A 20,797-nucleotide genomic window follows, 5' to 3' on the forward strand; every position below is an offset into this window, starting at 1 on the left:
GTATTTTGCTATTAAAACATTCGTGACCGGCAGATATTTTACGTTTCTAATATCGAGTACCGACGAAAATAATAAAATTCTGAAGCTGAACACCGCAAATTTGTATCGCTAGGGCGAAGATAAGAATTACGAAATATACTTTGAAATATCAATGTTGTAAATATGTACTGTATAAAATAGTAAGATTTTCATAATTTTTTCATAACCAGGAATGGAAGCTGAAGTGACGTGAATTCACGCCAACGGTCGCGAATTTGTGAAAAGACAGAATCCTAAATCCTCTTTTAGGAAACCCTTCACTATAGTGCACGAGTAATAACAACAGCTTTTCCAAATCATCGTGCGAACGTTAACACGCGTTATATCGGAATGCATTTTCGCTCGCTGTTTCAACTAACAAGACGCGTTGCAAAAAATAATTGACCACGGTTGTTCGAAACGTCGATATCCGATATATGCGGCTTAACTTTCAGGAATTTTTCCTCGATACGGATATCTCGGTTACGCTGAATCGTTCCCGAACGGACATCGTACGTCAAATTAATGTCGCGCGACCGTTTCCATCGACGAAATCGGATAACGAGACATTTGTCACGGATAACAAGGAGATATAAACAAACTTTATAATCAAAAACAAAGATAATGAAATTTCCTGCAAAAAAAATACAATTTAAGAAATGATACTTCGTACATTATTACTATAATTCAACGTCTTTATCACACAAAGTTTGCAGTGTTTTATAAATCTAAAGCAAACGTTGATTTGCTACGAGGGATTAGGCACGAGGAAATTTAGCAAGGTGGCAAGCTGCAGCTGAAGTGCTGTTTCTAAACCTAACCACAATCATATTGGAGGTACCGTTTCACCTCTGATTCTAAAATAAACTTGGGAAACCGACCAGTAACCACAAACTAAACATTGATATTCATTGATTGATTTTGCATGGTTTGCGATGTTTATTATTTCTAAACAACATTTCAACGCGTCCCTCGTCGACTGGACGTTGTATCGAATTCGAGATCACCCTTGTCGACGTTAAAGGGGCATTCCAGCTTTGCCCGCAAAAAAACTAGGGCGTCTATGGAATTTTGTAGGATGGAAACTATTTGAGATATTCGTTACGAACTTCGCACCGCTATACGCGAACATACTACCGAGTTATGTGAAATTTTTTCTTGCGAAAGTATGTAGCAGTTTTATAGACATAGGACGCTTGCGTGACTGTTATAAAATAAAAGTGGCCACCTGCGCGGTTGATACGATGGTACTCTTAGTAAACCGTGTAAAAAAGAAATGAAGAAAATATTAGAGTCAAGTATTAAAGTGTTAAAGTTAAGTGTAGAATCTAAAAAAAAATGGCACAAGTTGTTCATTTTAAATCGAGTATGTGACACACGAGGAAAAACAACTTCCTTATTAATTTTTCTGAGCAACAATAGATTTCAAAAATTTAGAGACTTCGCGCACACGCAAGAGTTGGAGAGATTGAAGATCTAACTAACTAAACTAACTGATCGCGAACTGTCACCTGCTGTACCATACTTAATGATTTTCCGCGATAAGACATTTTTTTCTCAGAAAATCCCTTCATTGTTTCGTGACGCACATTCTAACGGAACATTTTTTTTGTTACTACAGTAAAATATCCTTATAAGCACAAATTTTTATACGATAAATGCACAGAAACCATCCCCACTACAGACCACTAATACCAGCTACGGCTCCTTGATGTTGTCCCTGCTAATCTAAATCTAATTTCACTTTACACTTTTGCACTTTACACTTTTTATATCTAAAAATGTTATTACAAGTACGCAGCTATTAGCTCGTTATTACTCACGACGAAGAATTGTTCGTCACGAATAATACCGATTACCAGGTCTCACCACGTGGAAGTTGCTGCAACTGGAGACCCGGAGATAGAAGGAATCAAAGTTCCTTCGATCTCCCCCTACATAGAGTATACATACATAGATGTATACTCTACGTAGAGTCGACGAGCTTAATACTAAGTACGAAACGATGAAAATCAAAGGAAAATAAAATTCCCTTCGATTTCCAAAGTCTAAATCTGACTCTGTCAAATAATTATTTGAACTAAGAGGGTAAAGCTAAATTGAGATCGTGACGCGACGCGACCATGAAACTGAACTTACTGAGTCAGTCCCGTTTCCTCTTGATGGATCTGGACTCGAGACGAAGACGACCAACGCCTCCGAACCAGTCTTACACACCCTGCACCCATCTGGGAGCCACAATAGGACCCGACTTGCACCCATCTCACTGCGCTTTGGACTTACTGCACTGCGCCAGGAGCCTGGGACTACACCAGACGAGATACAGGGAGTAGAGAACCGATCCGGAGGAGCCGATTGTCTTCCTCTCGAATACAGATCCACCAGGAGAACGGCAACCGACCTTTCTGTCCAGTTACACAGTTGGTCACTTCACTTATGACATGAATTAATAATGACCGAAGTGGAGAACGGAGTTGCGAGTCCAATATGGACCCACGAACAAACAAGAGAATTGAATAAGTGATTAATAATCATTTGACAGAGGACAGACACGCATGCCTTAAAACTAATGAAACCAAACTGAGGTACCCACAACCAATACCAAGCAAACTAAGGTACCCACAACTAATACCAAGCAAAGACTACAAGGAAGAATAGAACGGACGCGTGACGCGGACGGGCGATCGCGAGATCCATATCGACCGATGGATCGTCGAAGAATGAGCTCTCACCCCTCTAATACCTGTGTCGGTCGAGGGTCGCGGCTCGCTTGTGCGTCTCGAAGTAGAGAAGGGAAAGGGCGAACAACAACCGCGTGACGCTCAATTCGAAGGCTCGTTGAAACCATCGAGAAAATAATTCGTGAAATATTAATATTACAGCAAAATTATATTCCTTATCATTGTTTAAATAATAAGTATTGTTAATAATTAATTTAACTATTGTCAGAAATTAATATTTAGTCGAAGCATTCAATAGATATTACAATATTGACAAATTTCTCCCGATTAATGTCTCGAATGAATATTTATTCGGAACCGTAATTGTTATTAATGTTTAATCGAACATTGAATGATACTACATGTACCACAAATGTTTAATTATAATTGCCAATATTAATTAATAAATTTTAAGTATACAACTCATTAAAAATATAAATTCCAGTACTTTTACCAAATTTCCAATAACTTATTTGATGAATAAGACAGATAGACAAGGTGCACAATCTCCGTGTATGTTTGAAAAGGCGCAAAATGAACGACCCTAACCGTGATTGTTCAGATTCATGACAAATGTGTGGGCGCTGTTCGCCGTGGTGTTCCTCGCCATTTACACTGCTAACCTGGCCGCCTTCATGATCACGAGGGAAGAGTTCCACGAATTCAGCGGAGTGGATGATCTTCGTTTGGCGAAACCGTTTTCCCACAAGCCCATGTTCAAATTCGGCACCATACCGTGGAGTCACACGGACAGCACACTCGCGAAATATTTCAAGGAGATGCACGCGTACATGAAGGCCTTCAACAAAACCAGCGTCGCCGAGGGGATCGAAGCAGTTATCAGCGGGTAAGCGTGAGAGAGAATCAGATCGCTCCAAGTTTGATAACAGCCTGCCAATTACCGAAATTACTGGCGGTTGTTTGTTAAACTCGCGCAAACGCTTGACGTCCGTACGGTATTACACGTACGGTATTACTCGTTGTCGAACTTCAGGAAATTCTGTTTAGCGTTAATCTGCGAATAAGTTTCATTGGTCTTCGTTGTAGTAATTTGTTCGCAACTATGGCTCCTTTGATTGGTAGACTACTGGTGTTGGAGGTGTATAGTTTGACCACTACGTAGTTGGTCGAAAGTCGATCTTGTGTGAACGAAGGAGAAAATAATATCAAGTAGATGTAGGTTCTTGTTGAAGACGTTTTTTCTATATGGCAGCTCGGCTAGTTATACGAGTATTTTATTACTTATTTATTCATTTACTTTTTTAGTTATTTTCAGTTATATGAAGGACACATATTTTATCACAATATTATATAGATAGATCATTTATTTCTTGTAATTTTTTACATGAAAAAGAACTTTGGTGTACATCTTTACGAGCCATAAAAACATTTAATATATACATATACATTATTATGTAAACTACTTATATGATGAAAATTAAAGATAACCAACAATGAAAAAATGTAGAGATAAAAGAAAGAAATGCTTACGTACGACTGACGGTCTAATCAAGTAATTAGAAATTAAAGTATTAATTAAAACGAAAGTCACGTTGTGGTAGTTATGTACTCGTATATAACCACCAGATGCACGTAAAACATTAAATTATGCTTATTTATACTAAAATCACTTATACTGTTCTGTTTACCTCGGTAACCAATTCATCTTTATCTTTCCTCGAAAATCAACGTGATGGATCACCTAAAACCTTTGTCGGAAGTAACGAACTGTTAATAAAAAGAACGTTCCACTTCAGGAGGACTCGAACGGCTTAAATCGCTAGAAGTTTCCGTGAGATTATTTCGTGGAAAAGTAGAGAAAGCTTCGAAGCAATGTAGCCGAGATAAAACTGAACTTTGTTGATGCGTGTAAAAAGTTTGGAAAGTCTGAATCGATCGATCAGCCGCGTGATTCGTTCGATTCAACGACTGAACGCGAATTTTCTCCTACCCGTGGTCGGTCCTCTGAGAAATGCTGTTCCTCTTGCGACAGAGAAATGGACGCTTTTATCTACGATGGAACGGTTTTGGACTATTTGGTTGCACAAGACGAGGACTGCCGACTGCTGACCGTGGGTTCCTGGTACGCCATGACAGGATACGGTCTCGCGTTTTCAAGAAACTCCAAGTACCTACAGATGTTCAACAAACGTCTATTGGACTACAGGAACAATGGTATATCGTAATTTCACTGTAATTAACTACACAGAGTTCTCTATTAGAGAATTCCTTGGTTAATTATCTCGCAAACTTCTCTTATTGATAAAGTTAAAATTGAATCAAGTACATATATATATATGTAATAATTCACATTATTCATCATATCATTATTCATATTATTAATATCCTTCAATAATTCGTATTTAAAAATATATAAATTTATAACGTATATATGTATTCATGTATAATAGGAATTCATTTTATTACGAATTTATCTATTTTTAACATCAACATATATATTCTTAAAAAAATTATATTCAAAAGTAAATATGAATTTTTATATTTTTATGAATTTATATTACATTTCTTCTTTTAGAAACAAGTTTCATGACAAAAGTTCAATTTATTATATAATGTTTTCGATCTCATTTCGACTTCACTTCTCGTTGGTATTTGCAAACAGTATTTTTCTGATTCATCCTAACAATTATATAGAAACACATGTTGAATTCGCGGTTGAAAGAAAATTTAATTCGTGTAAACATTTTTAACGAACTACTTCTAATGTGTAACTAATAGTAAAAATAATTGAAATGATAACTGAAATAAAAAAGTATGTTTGTAAAATATTAACATTTGTTTTTGGACTAAGAATCAGTTCAGTAAGTGTCAACGAAAGTGCACGACGTTTTAAGGCTAATTAATCGTTACCTTAGGTTCCTCTATTACTTTGCTAGAGTATTTAATATTTCAGGGGATTTGGAACGTCTGAGAAGGTACTGGATGACGGGCACCTGTAAGCCAGGAAGAGAGGTTCAAAAGAGCAGCGATCCCTTGGCACTGGAACAGTTCTTGTCCGCGTTTCTCTTACTGATGATGGGAATTCTTTTGGCCGCGGCCTTTCTACTTCTAGAACATTTGTATTTCAAATATGTCAGACAGCATCTGGCGCGGAGCGACGGTGGTGGTTGTTGCGCACTTTTCAGTTTGGTAAGCTCTGCTCAGCCTGTCCAATCTATTTCTCGCTTTATATCGATTAAGCAACACCTGGCGGTATTTTCTTAACATTCTTATATACCTCTGAACGATTTTAATTTCTCTTTTTCCGCGCGATTCATTCCTCTTCCTCCGCAATATGTATAAAAAGAAAACTGAAATGGAACACTAGCTCTGGAGAAATTGCATTTGGAAAAGAAATAAATCTTCATTTAAAGATTCAGAAGTATGATGTACCATTTTTATTTTAATAAACAGACAGATGTTGAAAGTTACATTCATAGTCATTGAAACTTTATTACATTTATGTATTTCGTCCAAAAAACGAGCCATTAACTTTCAGAACTGATTAATCAACAGTTGTAATTTGTATACGTTGAAATTGATTATTCAGGTCTTTAAAAATGTAAGAATGGTCTCATTAATGAATTTTTCATTTGATTCGAATACCTGTTCTTTAACACGTTGACTGCCAGACTAATACTCTTAATTACTACTGTGATTAAGTTTTGTTTCCAGACTATAAGAAGCTACATAATCAAACATTTATTGTGGTATTTATTTTTATAACTTTATTGAAGTTTAAGAATTTTATTCAAATTTATTTTTTTTTTGTACTTAACATTCAGAAGTAATTTTGTTAAGAGCACTGGCGATCAACGTGTTAATGTGAAAAATTGCTTCGTTTGATCCACTCGAATGCTTTGTTTAAAGAGTATGGGAAAGTCTTTAACGTTCCGTGGAGCAGTGTACGAGGCACAGGACATCCTGAGGTACCACAGATGCAGGGACCCCATCTGCGATACTCATTTGTGGAAGGTCAAGCACGAGCTGGACATGGCCAGGATCAGGATACGACAGCTGGAAAAGGATCTCGAGGCGCACGGGATAAAACCAACACAGACTAAGTACGCAATTCCTTTATTTAATTTTCTTTAACGTCGATCCTAAGTTCTACGATATTCGACCTTCTGTGCCACGATCGAGATTCCCCAGCCCATCCGAGAGGATCTCAAAGAACATTTGTAAAAAAATTAATTACAAACGTCTGCTGAACTACTTGTGGCCACGTTCGTTTTTCTTCCATTTTCTACAACTTTGTTCCATTTTGTAATTCTTGTGTAGATGAAACGGTAAATAAATTCATTAACTTGTTGCTTGTGTGTATAAAAGGGTACCCAGAAATGATCTGGATTAAATTTTTTAAACGTGTTTATTAAAATTTACGCTTTTATATTCTAGTGTTTCTTAAAGTACTCTTCGTATGAGTTAATATGTTGTTTCAACGTATCGCACAGTAACTCAGAGTAAATAAATATTTTAAATTACGCGAGGAAAGGGAAATATGTAAGTAAGGAATCGGAAGTATTATACAAATAACTACACTTAACCTACTTCCCATTCTTGGTACGTGAAATAAGAAAGAAAAATTTTCTTAGTAATATCTTTAGTTGTATTGCATAAATATGTATATAAGTATTGTATACAAGTAAAGTAAATTGAGTATTGTATATAAGTAGATAAACACTGTACATATGTAAATTATAAATATTATTTTATCTAGTAAATGGTTAGTAAAATAAAATTAGAAATTAGTATTTTTAATGCATATGCATTGTAGTTAAAGATATTACCAACAAAACTCATCTTTTCATCGTAATGGTCAACTTCATGTTTTAAGAATGGCGAGTACTTTGTAAAATAATTCTTTTCCCTTAATATTTATTTACATAAAATATCTATTTATTTTGAATTACTGTGCAATAATACTCTAACTTTTCCCTCGATTACCAAAATATTAAACATTTTTTTAATAAAGATGAATCCAATTTTTACTTCAAAACAAAGAAATTTACATTTAACTAAAATAAAACTAAATTCTTCCAATTCACCTAGTCCATAAAATTGCAAACTTTGATAAACGTGTCCCAATAAAAATAACACCAGTTGTCTTTCGGTACCCTACAACAAGTAAATGCAAATGCAAGTAGTCTCGAGTAACCAAAATAGTGCATCAGCAAAGTAAAGTTCGATGGTTTGAAAGCTTCGAGATCCGCTCCGATGATCGACGAAAGGAAATCCGTGAGAAGCGATTCGAGAAACGAAAAGATCCGCGACGAAGGGAACGGACAATCGCGTACCGCTTTTATCTCGGGCGTCTGATATACTCCCGCTTCGTTTGCTTCCTTTCGAGTACCGAAAACTCGCTTTCGGGAACGATATATCTCACGGAATGGTGCAGTTTGTTTTCCTACGAAACATCAAAGGACCGCTGTTCCTAGAGAGATTTTGACGCTCGCCACACCCCTTCAATTACGATGGCGTATCGCAAAGCGGAAGTGGACCCGTACAAGAGAGATCTACGCATGTCACTGCATATTCACCTCACCTGTCTTCCGTAAAATTCGCATGGGTTTAACATCGACTCACGTCCCCGCGCTGGAACCCCAGAAACGTGTCGCGATGGGGGATAAAACAAGATTAATCCGGGAAATGATTGGGAATTGAATTGGGTCGACATACTATAATCAGTGACTGAGCGAAATTATTCGACACTGTCCATAGTCTAGTTAATCATGCCGAGGGAAACCTCTATAGTCTGGTACTCTGATTTGAGGATCGTGACTTCTTTGGGAATTTTTTTTTTTTTTTTAGAGTATGAGATGAAAGGACTGGAATGAAATAACAATTAATAGAGATGTAGCTTTTTGAACACTAAACTTACGGAGATTTCTTATCAGATTTTTAGTAGTGAAGTAATTCTTTAGTAAGTGAAACTACTAAATTAATTAGGAGGCTTGAACAAAAATAAATTTGAATGTAAGCTTGACTTTTTATATGAATAAAAATCACCATAAATGGTTGACAAAGAATACAAACGGTTTCTGTAGAACCTTGTAAAATATGGAATTGGTCAAAATGACCATGCCCTGTAATTTCAAGGTATACCTTTCTTTTCTAAACAACGTTATTGTTGCTATTTTTATTTATTCATAAAAAATTATACAATTAAATGATTTGATCTTAATTCTATTCGCATAATCTAAAACTGATTTATTTTTCTTTCTATAATGAACAAGTTGAGTCAGGCATTTTAGGTTCGTGTAATAATAATAATAAAAGCTTTTGTCTTCCATAAAACGTCGAATAATTTCGTCCAGGTTTGCAAAATGAGCTTATTTGTTGGGTAATTAACGTTCGATTAATTATGGCCGCTGCTGGCGTATTCTCCAAGCGGTAGGACGTGAGAATCGACTTTAAATCCTGACCTACTTTCTAACGTTACTTGGAGCCTGGCTCGCACAGCATGCATCTATTTACTAATAAATATATATACATTTACATATACAGATGCGAAATGTGTATATAATATTCACAAGTATATCTATATAGGTTCCTTAATATCATGATATCGGCACAAGCATATTGTTTCTTTCTAGTTTTTCTTGTCTATCTGCGCCATTTTTCATACACTGTCGATCACAAGTTTAGGACCACCTCATTTGTAAGTCGAAAGCAGATTCCTTCATAGAAGAAAGTCATGCGAAAGGTTTCTTTATAAGGATTTCTGGTTCTAGAAAAGGAACGTACAACTCTTTTTTTTCGATCATTACCTTCGTCTTATTTCTCTGGAAATAATAAATCAACTTCCTTACTAAAGGCTCTATTTTTTTTAAGTTTGTAATTATACATAGCGATAAGTTGCATTTTTTTTAGAACTTAGATACGTGCATGTAGTTTTATCAATTATTCTTTTAATTCACTACTGGTTCAGATTATTTTGTAGCGTGACAATCGATACTTTCTTCGTTCGAGACGAAAAGAAATTATTAAACGGAATCGACGCACGTTGCATGCTTTGACGACGCCAACATTTTCTCTGGCGATAGTTTTTTTCACGATTATACCTGAAAAATGCAATCATGATCGTTTTTATATGTAATGTTTTTGTTTAATTTTTCTCACTAGTATGAGCAGTGGAATACTAAGATATGACTCGGCATCTGATTTTTATTACACAGTATTGACAATTTACTGTTGTGCCCTTTTCAGAATAACTTAATAAATTTAGTATTAAATAGTAAGTGAAATTTTTAAATGAACGTTAAAATGTTCTCCAATACCATAAAAGTCTGTGATATGAAGATACAAGAATATTATACTTGTAAACATATTATATGATTCCATTGAACTAAACTTGCTATTGAAATTCACATTTACATTAATATGTCATGCTATAATTCTTGTGTAAGATAAAATATTACAGCAATATGTAACATAAAACTTTTATTTCGTTTCAAGCATTTGGATGAGTTCAATAGTTTTTAAAAAGAATTTTAAAATGTAATAATGTATATTAAATTCTCAATATTCATTGCACTTGAACTTTCTTTAAATAAAAGATAAATGTTCCTAATAAAAACTCAAAGGAAGGTTGAAGCGTTAAAAGAAAAACAAATTTATTTATTCAAATATTTTATCTCTAAGTGAATTTTTTCAAAAAATAATTCTCCACTTCAAGTTGATTTAATCTTTATTTAGAAAAGAGGTGTAGCCTGTCTTGTTTTCTAGAATCACCCTGCAGACTTGAGTTTCGTGTTCCTGTAGATAACCCAAAGAACATAGTTACTATAGAATGATATGAATCTAAATAGACAAAACAATAAAAAAAATGCATCAATAATTGGTGAAAAGCATTATTCATACTTAGCAATAGCCATACTTACAGACGAAGGACTATTTGAAATATATCATCTGGGCCTTGAACTTGCAACTTATGGTTTGATCTGTTACGTCTACGTTTGTATACGTTCGCATCAAGGCAGAAGTTCAAGCACAATCAAATACTCAAGGATTTAAAAAACAACCCTGTAAATAATTATAAGTAGACACAGCTGAAGGACAATTAGTGTCGTTTAGCGTTAAAGGTATTGGTGAAGTTGGTGGTTCGAAACTTATGGCCGACAGTGTACGTTTCACTGCATCACGCAAGAAACCACGTTTCACGGTGAAGTGGCTTCGAATTTCCGTGTCTGTATTGAAAAGTTGTACGATGAAAAATTGGGGAGAGAGAAAGAAACAAAAGGTGAGGGGAGAGTAAAAGAATACGTGCTGGCTTAAAAAAAAAGGCAGGTCTTCTCAACGACACGAGATCTCGACGAATTTCCGAAACTCAGTGCCAAGGAAAGTTTTCTCTGAAAACTTCATCCAGACAGCCTAGGAGTGTTTGCAGAGCATCCAGGTGTATTGTTTCGAAGAATCGCGGACCTTGTCTAATCGAACTTTCGTGATAAGCGAACCAACAAGATTTCGTAATACTGTCACGTGTGTAAACGAAAAACTTCCAAGCTTTCGACGAAATTAAATTTCTTGGGTGAATTTCGACGGAATTAGATAAGATTCAAATCCAGAACATCGTGATTCAGAGCACGAATTTTTATTAAATTATAAAATGTTATAAAATTTATTACGAACATTTAACAAATGAAAAATTAGGTCAAACTTTACATTGTGAAAGTTTTAAAACATTCATTTTCTGCCTAAAATACCTCCGTACAATTTTTTTTGACAATACCATTCAAAAGCTGAGACTTGGTAGAAGTTTTTCCCGAAGAGTGCCCGCCAAACAACTATGTCCTTGAAATCGAAAAACGGATAGAGAAAAAGTCAAATTTTTTAAAATTTTCACAATGTAAAGTTTGACCTAATTTTTGATTTGTTAAATCTTCGTAATAAATTTTGCTTTGACATCAAAGAAATGGGAAATTTAACGCTTCTTCGAATGGTATACTTACTTTTCAGTTTGTACTGTAATTTGGTGGAGTTATGGCCGTTTAAAGAGTGTAAGTCGAAAACGCAGAAAAAATATTAAAAGTAAAAATTCTCGAGAATAAGGCGACACAAAGAATATATCTGAGACTAATTGTTTGTTGGAAATTTGTTGTAGAATTCACACCCTGCGTATGTCCGAACTTATACGTAGACACCCTGTATAGTAAGTTCCGTGAGTATTCGTACCTTCTATGTTGATTGTAGAAATTTATTTAAATTGAAAGACAGGTTCGATGTTTCTAAATAAATTGTTCATTATAAATACATGCATGTGTAGAATTGATATATATATATATATATATATATTATTATATATTATTATATATATATTTATATATATATTTATAACTTTATATATATATTATATATATTAATAATAAAACATTTATTTAGAAACATCAAACCTGTCGTTTAATTTATACAAATTTCTTCAATAGACATATAGGGTATCAATTTTGAGACTGATTGTAGATATAAGAATGATAGATGAAACAATCTATTCACCGAATATCAAGTCACCGAAACAGAAACTAGTTACATCTCTATATCGCCACGTTTCTGCGATGCCTTTCTTTCAATCTCGAGTTGCCAAACCTCCCTTGTCAGTTGGCTACGATAAAGCGAAAGTGTCTACCGATGATGAGGGGAGTAATAATAAGACAAATAAGGGTGAGTGAGGTCTCGTGTCGTGGGATGCTGCCGGGCCATATTATGAAATGGTTGGTGGCGGAACGATGGTGGAAAGGAAGCCTGGCACATATCCACGTCGGCTTTTTTAAAGGAGGAAAACCGGAAGTCTCGGCTGGTGGCGAGGATGCTTTCAAAGCTCGGAACGCCATACACCACCGGAGCCATTGGCGGTGGAAGCTCCGCATCCGCTACCGCCATACTTCGATTCGTAAGTCAGCAATGTCCACAACACGTAAGAATGCTCAATGACGTAGGAACCGAAGCAAACATTTATCTGGATGTATCTGACGAGTAGCTTTTGGAAGACCGCTGTCTTCAGCATCCTGGTACCCAGAGAACCTCGCGACGAGGCCATCGTAACGTTCTTTTCTTAATTTCTAATGATTCCCCTAATTCTTTTTTAATTTTCAATCAACGATGCCTGTAATTCTTTCCTTAATTTTTGTGTATTGATAACTTGATAATTTGGTATTATTCGATTTTATCAAGCAAACTTAATTTAAATCATGCTCAATTTATAAAACAAAGAACATAATCAATTTCACCATTTAAATTGAATTTACTATTAAACTTACTATTGAATCGCCAAGCATTTACCAACCAAAATGAATATTACTCTTCAATGTTTAATGTTCAATATCACAGCCTGTTTTTTGGATATTTTACATTGCCTCTACGTTTTGACCTTACTCCAAACTTCTTTCATGAATAATTAAATACGCAATTCATATTCATTCTGCAATAGCGAAAAACATAATATGAATTTCACAGATTGAATCGAATGCGCTTGTAAATATAAACGAAAAACAAAACATAGGAGACGGTCTAACGATATTATTGAACGAAATATTAAAATACTACCGAGCAAAGTGTTTTAAGTAGATAGATACATAATTCAAGCTCAATCTATAATAATAAAAAAACATAATATAAATTTCAAAATTGAATTTACTTGTAAATAGAAACGAAAAATAGAACATAATGATATTGCTGAGCAAAATAAACGTTGCTTTCTTCCACAATTAATTTTGATCGCGAAATATTGAATCGGAATTTTTTTCTATCGCCTTCTTTTTGGTAGTAACACGTGGCCACGGCGAGCACACTTCTTGCTCGCCGCGAGATGTGTTTACTGGGTCACGGATACTGAAACTTGGCACCGGGACAGCGGTACGCCGAATCAACTGCCAAACGCCCGAAAAATTCGCGCTTGTTTGTTCGCCAGTCGGGTGTCGGTTCGGGTCAACCGGCGTTCGCCATTTAAAACGAACCGGAGATCAGAGTGTCGCGTAACATACGGCGCGAGCATGAAATCTGGCACGTCTGCTAAACAGGACACGATATTTTCCTCTGTCTCACACGTTATCGCCGATACATCTGAAATTGTATACGCAGCCTGCATCGAGCGGAAGAAATCCCAAAAGGGTCTATGTTATTTGTTACTTTATATCCGACCGCGAATATATAACTGAAATTTCATTCATACGTTTCCTACGTCACTGTGAACCGCTGCGGAGCGGACCTGGTCGATACTTCGTATCAGTGATTTCCAAAGTAGGAGGCTACCCCTACGAAAATGTTTGACAGTTTGAGTGCCGGATAAATATTTGTGAGAATATTTATGAAACTAAAATTTTGTTTATACATGTGGAAATTATATAATCAAACATTTGCGATAACATTTACCTTCGTACGACCAAAATTCATGAATTCTATCCAGATTTATTTTCTTTTACGCCTGGTTTCGCAATTAATTTCTTAGTTCGTGTGTGAAAATCGCTATCCGTGGGGATCACGAACTTTTTCGTTCTATATCGTATTATTTACAATATATAATATAATAAGTATAATTAATATATCAAGACGGGGGTTCAGAAGCTTTACTTAAATAATAATTTATATTCAACAAGTGGAACCTCTCTGCCTCAATCGATTAAAATCGAGAAAAGTAACTTAGCTCTGAATGAATTCAATCGAACGTGACAATAATTCTCTCTGTATCATTTTCGAGCACAGAAGCAGTCCTTTTTCTTAAGGGAACGCCTCCCGAAAAAGATTGGAAACGAAGTTCCGCGAAGTAGTCAGGAAAATTGTTATCACGGCGGAACGAGAAGAATCGAAAGAGTCGTTCGAACGTCGATGAATTCGTCCACGGAGAGGATAAAGTCGATCTCGTACAGCTCAGTTCGAGTTCAGTTTCGGCGCGATTCCTCGGTGTCTCTTACAAAAGGAACATCCACGAAGGGTCCCCCTCGAATTCAGTGAAACTTCGCAGATGCGTAGAGCGGTCAAAAATAGAGGGGTGCGTGCAGATTTTTATTAGCAGCGATAACTCAACTACAAAGGTTGGAAAGACCCTCCAAAGTTTCAGACTTCCAATGCCAGAACGAAACCGTTTGGAACCACAACAAAACCATTCGGAAACCATTGAATGTCACAGGAAAACTTTTAGATAAACGTATGTTTGATAAGGGATGATATAGTGCATACAGTGGTAAAACGAATTAATTCAATAAATAAGAAATCACTGGTAGGTTTCATAGGAAATAGTGTTTAAAATAAAAGGATGAAATTGTGAGGGGTATTTTTATAAACTAAAATTACGTGTATTTTAAGCAAAAATTGGAGCAAGATTCCACGAATCTCAATTTAATATACAGGAAATCACTGGATAGTTTCATAGTCAATCACTTCTAAAATAACATTAAAAGGATGAAACTGCGGAGGGTAGTTTTATGAATTTAAATTACGTGTTAATTTAATTAATAAATAAAATTAACTTAATTTTATAAATAAAAACTCACTGATTGGTTTCATAGTCAATCAGTTTTACGATAACATTAAAAGGATGAAATCGTGGAGGGTAGTTTTACGAATTTAAATTACATCTATTTCAAAGAAAAATACGTATCCTTTATTTTTTACCATTCTACGAATCTTTAAAGTTTAAAAACAATTATATTAAATAAGGGTCCTTCACGAATGTTTCTTAATGATTTGACGAAACACCCCACAGCTGCCACAATGGAGATTTTTATGAGATTGAATTATTCAGTACAAAAGTAGTAAAAGTCTGAGATCACAGCAGTCAAACTAAAGACCTTCTACTACTTAATTTAAAAACAAATCTGGTATTACCTATCTAAATGATTTATAACATACCACCCCTTCGACGTAGTTTTCTACGTCGTCATTCAATCTCCAAATTCATCCCTCTAAAATCTTCAATGGAACCGGCTGCAGGGTCCCCCATACAAGTCCAACAACAGTAATAACAACAAAACGGAAAACGATAATTGAAACATCGCAGTGATCGCTGATACCAACGTACAAGTTGTAACGATAAGGGTTGTCGTAGATTAGCCGCTTCGCTTGTAGCCACGAGAGTCTGCGTACACGCATTTAAAACTTATACATAATTTTTTTTTCTTTTGTTTTTATTATCAAAATCGTATTTTTGTACCGTATCGATCCGCCCACTCTTCATGTGCTCGAAAGCATGGCATGCGAGTTCAACGAGTTTTTCGATTCGTGGCGAATGTACCGAAAGTGAATACCGTGCGATGAATCGTCCGCGATCGACGACAGGTCGACCAGACGTGTGAGCGATTTATGTTAGTCGAGGAAATTGCTGAAAATTAGGGAAAACCAGGGATGGGGACACAGGGTGGATGCGAGGGCCATTCGGTGCAAAGTGATCCAGCTGTCATTGGAATCTAAAATACTTGCTTTGTTTCTGGTGGTACGAGAAAATATCCAGAGGAAAATATTATAATTTTTTCAAAATAGTTAAGTGGGCATAAATGTTATGATACAAGAACATTCTTTTGCCTTTGCTGAATAATGATTTATGAGTATTACATGTGGTACATAATGTTTTTGTAAGAAAATTGAGAAAATACTAAGTGGAAACAAATTGTCTCCAAAGTAGATAAATACTATGATACGTAAACATTCTTTTGTCTTTATTGAATAATAATTAATAAGTACTAAATATGGTACATAATCATCTTCTAATCTAATTTAGAAAACCTTGAATAGTAACGAATTGTTTCAAAATAATAATAATAATAATAGTAATATTCATTACCTATGGCATGTAATCATCTTCAAAGAAGATTTAAGAAATAGTTAAATGTTACGATAGAACATTTTTTTCCTCTTTATATGATAACTAGCTTTTAATATCTTATATGGACTCATCTGCTTAACAAAATGTGTAAGAAATAGGTTAAGTACTCAGCCATCTAGTATTATCTAATGGTTATGATTTCAAGAAAGATGGAAACAAGAATTTCACTTGAATTCTATTTATCCACGTGAAATCTCGAATAACGCATTTCACTTTATACGAAAATGCACCGCACGCTGTATGATGAATTTAATTGCATTAGCCGTATGAGCATGCTCGTTAATGATCTCAACGCCTTTCCTGGCCTTTTCTTGCGACTCATTCCTCATATTTAAACATTCTTCACTTCGAGCTCCATATTAATGAATGGGCACAACTACTATTTCAAACTTAGCACTGACATTTTGAATATACCTTACTTATGCATATATGTTCTTTACTCATTTCCTGCTATTTCATTCGCATAATTCTACTTTCCTTCGGTGAAACATTGCTTTTGTTCGAATGGTAAATGAATATTTTATATGATGTGTGCCCCGAAATAATGAAATAAATCAAAATACACAAATTCTTCACGAAAAAAGAAATCGAAAAGTTCTTTAACATTTTGCAGATTGAAACTTCTTTTTCGAGACATTCGCGATAAAAGTTTTGGCATTTCACTGACGTGGTACGTACAGTCGCTAGCTCCAAAATACGATTTCAGAAACTTTACCTGCTTATACTTTAAAAATCAATATTTGGATGGTAAAATTGCAAGAGACATTTTACTTCCTTTTTTTGCAAAGAATTTTTATCTGTCAGTGAAAATATCTTTCCATTAAATACCTAATATTTCTTTCACCCAAAAACATGTACACAATTACATTTCTGTATTAAAAATTACATAAATATTCCTTTCGCCGAGAAACTGTGTCCCATTCATATTTCTGTATAAGAAATGATATGATATTGCATTCCAGTTGCATTATACATTATTCTACATTTTTCTCATAAGTTGAATTATAACATCACAAGTTCGAGATCCTCCAAATTTAATCTAAAAACCAATTAAATACATTGAATTGTTATATACTCGTGTGAAAATAATGTCAACAATCTAGGAATTTCTATTATTGCGATAATAACGAAAGAAATTTTCTTTGTGTTGTTAATTGTCCTTTCGTATTGAGTTTGTCCTTCCTCGGATATTTTCTCAGACCACCTCGAACATCAATGATGTCTCAGATTCGAATTGCAGCTCACTCGTACTGCGTACACTAACTGTCTATCTGTAGGCGACACTTGGCACTATTTTTCGCGTAATCGTTACATGGAAATTTTATTATATCCAGATTCATCGACGCCATCGATGTAGCCAGGCCTAGGGACATGACCAGGAATCACGTAGTCAGCACAGAATTTTCCGGAAAATTTTTGCCGCCAGAGATCTACAGGTAAAGAAAATGTAGATTTATCCTTAGAATGGACTGAGTTCAAGGTTACTAATTCGAATAATTAAATCATAATGTAAAAATTTGAATTCCTAAATTGTTACATCCATCTTTTGAAACGAAATGATCATTAATGACCTTGGATGACCTTGATCTGTGCTTTATTGAAATTCATCTTACAAGATTCTATTATAAACCGAAGAATGATTGACCTTAAAGTGTTCTTTGGTCTTTATATCTCCAACCAAAAGAATAGTCTTAGCACCTCGTAAAAATAGAATACAATTTACAAAATCCACTATAATAACTTGGTAAATGTTAATACATATATCTATATTACAAAGTATCAATCACACTTGTATTACCACTGTTATTTTTATTCATTTAAAAGAAGTATAGAGTAAAAATACAAATGTTCTTGAACGAGATAACACTTCTCTGTAAAAACGTATCATTCTTCCCCTTTCAAGTGAATGGGTAAGAAATATATTTATGTGTCCCATTCCCGTTGATTGGGCTTGCATCAGCAAAGCAATACCGTTGAAAGCAGGAAAAATTCGAATCCATCGTGTGCGATAGTCATCGCATACATTAATATTATACAGAATGGATCACTAGAAACGAAACATCAAAATATTTCAGATCGAGACAAAGGAAAATGTCAAATTGGAATGATGTATTGTTTAAAGAAGGATTATATAACGACACAAACAAATCTGTTTCAAGTTTTCTTCAAGGTCATTTAATGACTGTTAGCAACACTATCAATCTCAATTTATCAAAGTAAATGGCTTGCAAATTGTCTGCAGAAAAACAATTCGGTCCATAGAGGGTTAATTTATCTAAACACGTCTAATACAAGTACCCAGACACGTTCCAGCCAATTTCCCCAAATTCTCGTCCCTCCCCAAAAATGTTTCCTCGAATTGGTTTCCTTGATTTAACGAAAGAAATCACGTTCTCGTCGCAGGATCCCAGACGACGGCCCCGCCAGGACGGAAATCGCCGAGATGGAGACAGTTCTGTGATCGTAGAAAGCCGGCGCCGATTGCCTAGCCCCATCAGCTGAAAGGGAAGCGCGACCGTAAAGGGTTCCCCAGGAGCAGATTCGGATCGCTTCCCCATTTTGGACAACGAGTTTCTTGCCTCGTGGCCTCCCCGAGGCTCCCTTCGGAACGGAGCATCCGTAATAGAAGTGTTCGTTTGCCAACCGAAGCTTAACGAGCCCCGCGAGGACGGTCGAGACAGAACCAAATTTTCGCGCACTAAGAAGACATAGGAAAACGTTTCAGTGCCTATGAAGAGAATCAGGAAAACCGAGTTCCGATCGTTTTCCACTCGCCGAGGGCTCACTCGTGCTATCGAGCCTCCATTGGACGAAGATTTGATCGAGGACCTTTTAGCGAAATGGCGTGTGAGCACACGCGAGAGCGTCATTGATCTTTGTGTGCTACATTTGGTACGGAACTTATAAACTTACACTTCTGGACGGAGGCCGCCATCTTTGAGAATGGGCCACGCGCGCCACCTCAGTGGCGATTGAGTATTGAGATTCTGGATTCGAAAGTATGCTTATTTTTTATCTCATTCGTGAGGTAATAGTAGATTTCCTGGTGAATAATGTGAAATATAAAGAGTGGAGTCAGTTAAACAAATATCTATGGCGAAAGTACTTAAGGGTGAAATATATTAGGGATGACCATATGACAAGCATCGAGCTGGTTTTGATATTTAGTCTACCGATGGAAGAATAATTCCATCGTGTTTTTCCATCGGGTAATACACTAATTTATATAAATAAATGTCAATTTTAATAATGAAATCATTTCTTTAAAATGTAGTAGTGGTTAAGTCGCCACACAGACCGTGCACGTGGCTGTTTCTTAAAGATGACAGCCTCTACGTTCATACAGAGGCAAGGCTATTATCGACAAATACAGTTAGCGTATTAATTAAATTTTCTACTGGTAAATACAAGCTTTTGTGAAAAATAATAATTGAATGCAGGAATGCAATGCATCCAAAATATATGATACTGTTAATTTAATTTAAATTAACAGTATCATATACTGATTATTACTTCCTTCACAGTTTATTTCAATTCCTATTTCTATCGCATTAAATCATGATTTTTAACAAAAATTGATATCAATCCAAAGCTTAATCAATACTTATTATATTTCTATCCATCAAGATCCTGGAATATATATTTCAAAAGGATGCTAACAGTCTCGACGCAGATCCTTGCTCAACTATTAGCCAATGACCAATTTTTAGCCCTCTGTCAAACCTCTGCCAATTCTCTCACGATGGAAAGCCGATAGCACGAGTGAGTCCTAACGCGTGCTCAATCTCGTAATTACAGTGTTAGCAGGCCGTCTGTTTCTAGACATTATCGTTCCTTCGAGAAAAATAAAAAGATAAACAAAGAAGTTGTGTCGGTTCGCATCGTGATCTCGTCCAGAAACCTCTTTGGACGCCCCATGACACTTTTTACAGTCTGTGGTGTTTATCGTATCGTCCAACGAGACGCATCGATCAATCGAACGAGCGTAGCTGCACGTTACACGCGGTACAAGTTTATATTTTACACGAGAAAACGCAGAGAATCAGACTGACCCCGACGGAGCCTGATCGAGAACAATTTTAAACATCAAAACGAGAAGCGTGTACTTCAGGGATTTACGCTGAAACTAAACGTCTACGCCCACGTTTCGCTCGTAAACAACGGAGAGGATTCACCGATATTGTAATAAATTGCGTTTACGATTATTGGAGCGAATTGTGTTTGTATCGTTCGATGATTCTTCGTTACT

General features: G+C 35.6%; 1 protein-coding gene across 2 annotated transcripts in view; it reads left to right on the forward strand.

The window, feature by feature from the left end:
* LOC128894518 (glutamate receptor ionotropic, NMDA 2B) overlaps positions 1–20,008 on the forward strand; it is a 351,645-nt gene extending 331,637 nt beyond the window's left edge. For both annotated transcript variants that reach the window (XM_054156300.1, XM_054156301.1), the window contains 7 exons: positions 3,301–3,585; positions 4,732–4,913; positions 5,653–5,888; positions 6,609–6,802; positions 12,508–12,624; positions 17,883–17,984; positions 18,952–20,008. In XM_054156300.1, coding sequence (XP_054012275.1) covers positions 3,301–3,585; positions 4,732–4,913; positions 5,653–5,888; positions 6,609–6,802; positions 12,508–12,624; positions 17,883–17,984; positions 18,952–19,009 — 1,174 coding nt within the window. In that variant the 3' untranslated portion in view covers positions 19,010–20,008. The remainder of the gene's footprint in view (positions 1–3,300; positions 3,586–4,731; positions 4,914–5,652; positions 5,889–6,608; positions 6,803–12,507; positions 12,625–17,882; positions 17,985–18,951) is intronic.
* Positions 20,009–20,797: the final 789 nt, after the last annotated feature.

Source organism: Hylaeus anthracinus, unplaced genomic scaffold (genome assembly GCF_026225885.1).
Source record: "Hylaeus anthracinus isolate JK02 unplaced genomic scaffold, UHH_iyHylAnth1.0_haploid 4, whole genome shotgun sequence".
Taxonomy (NCBI): Eukaryota; Metazoa; Arthropoda; class Insecta; order Hymenoptera; family Colletidae; genus Hylaeus; species Hylaeus anthracinus.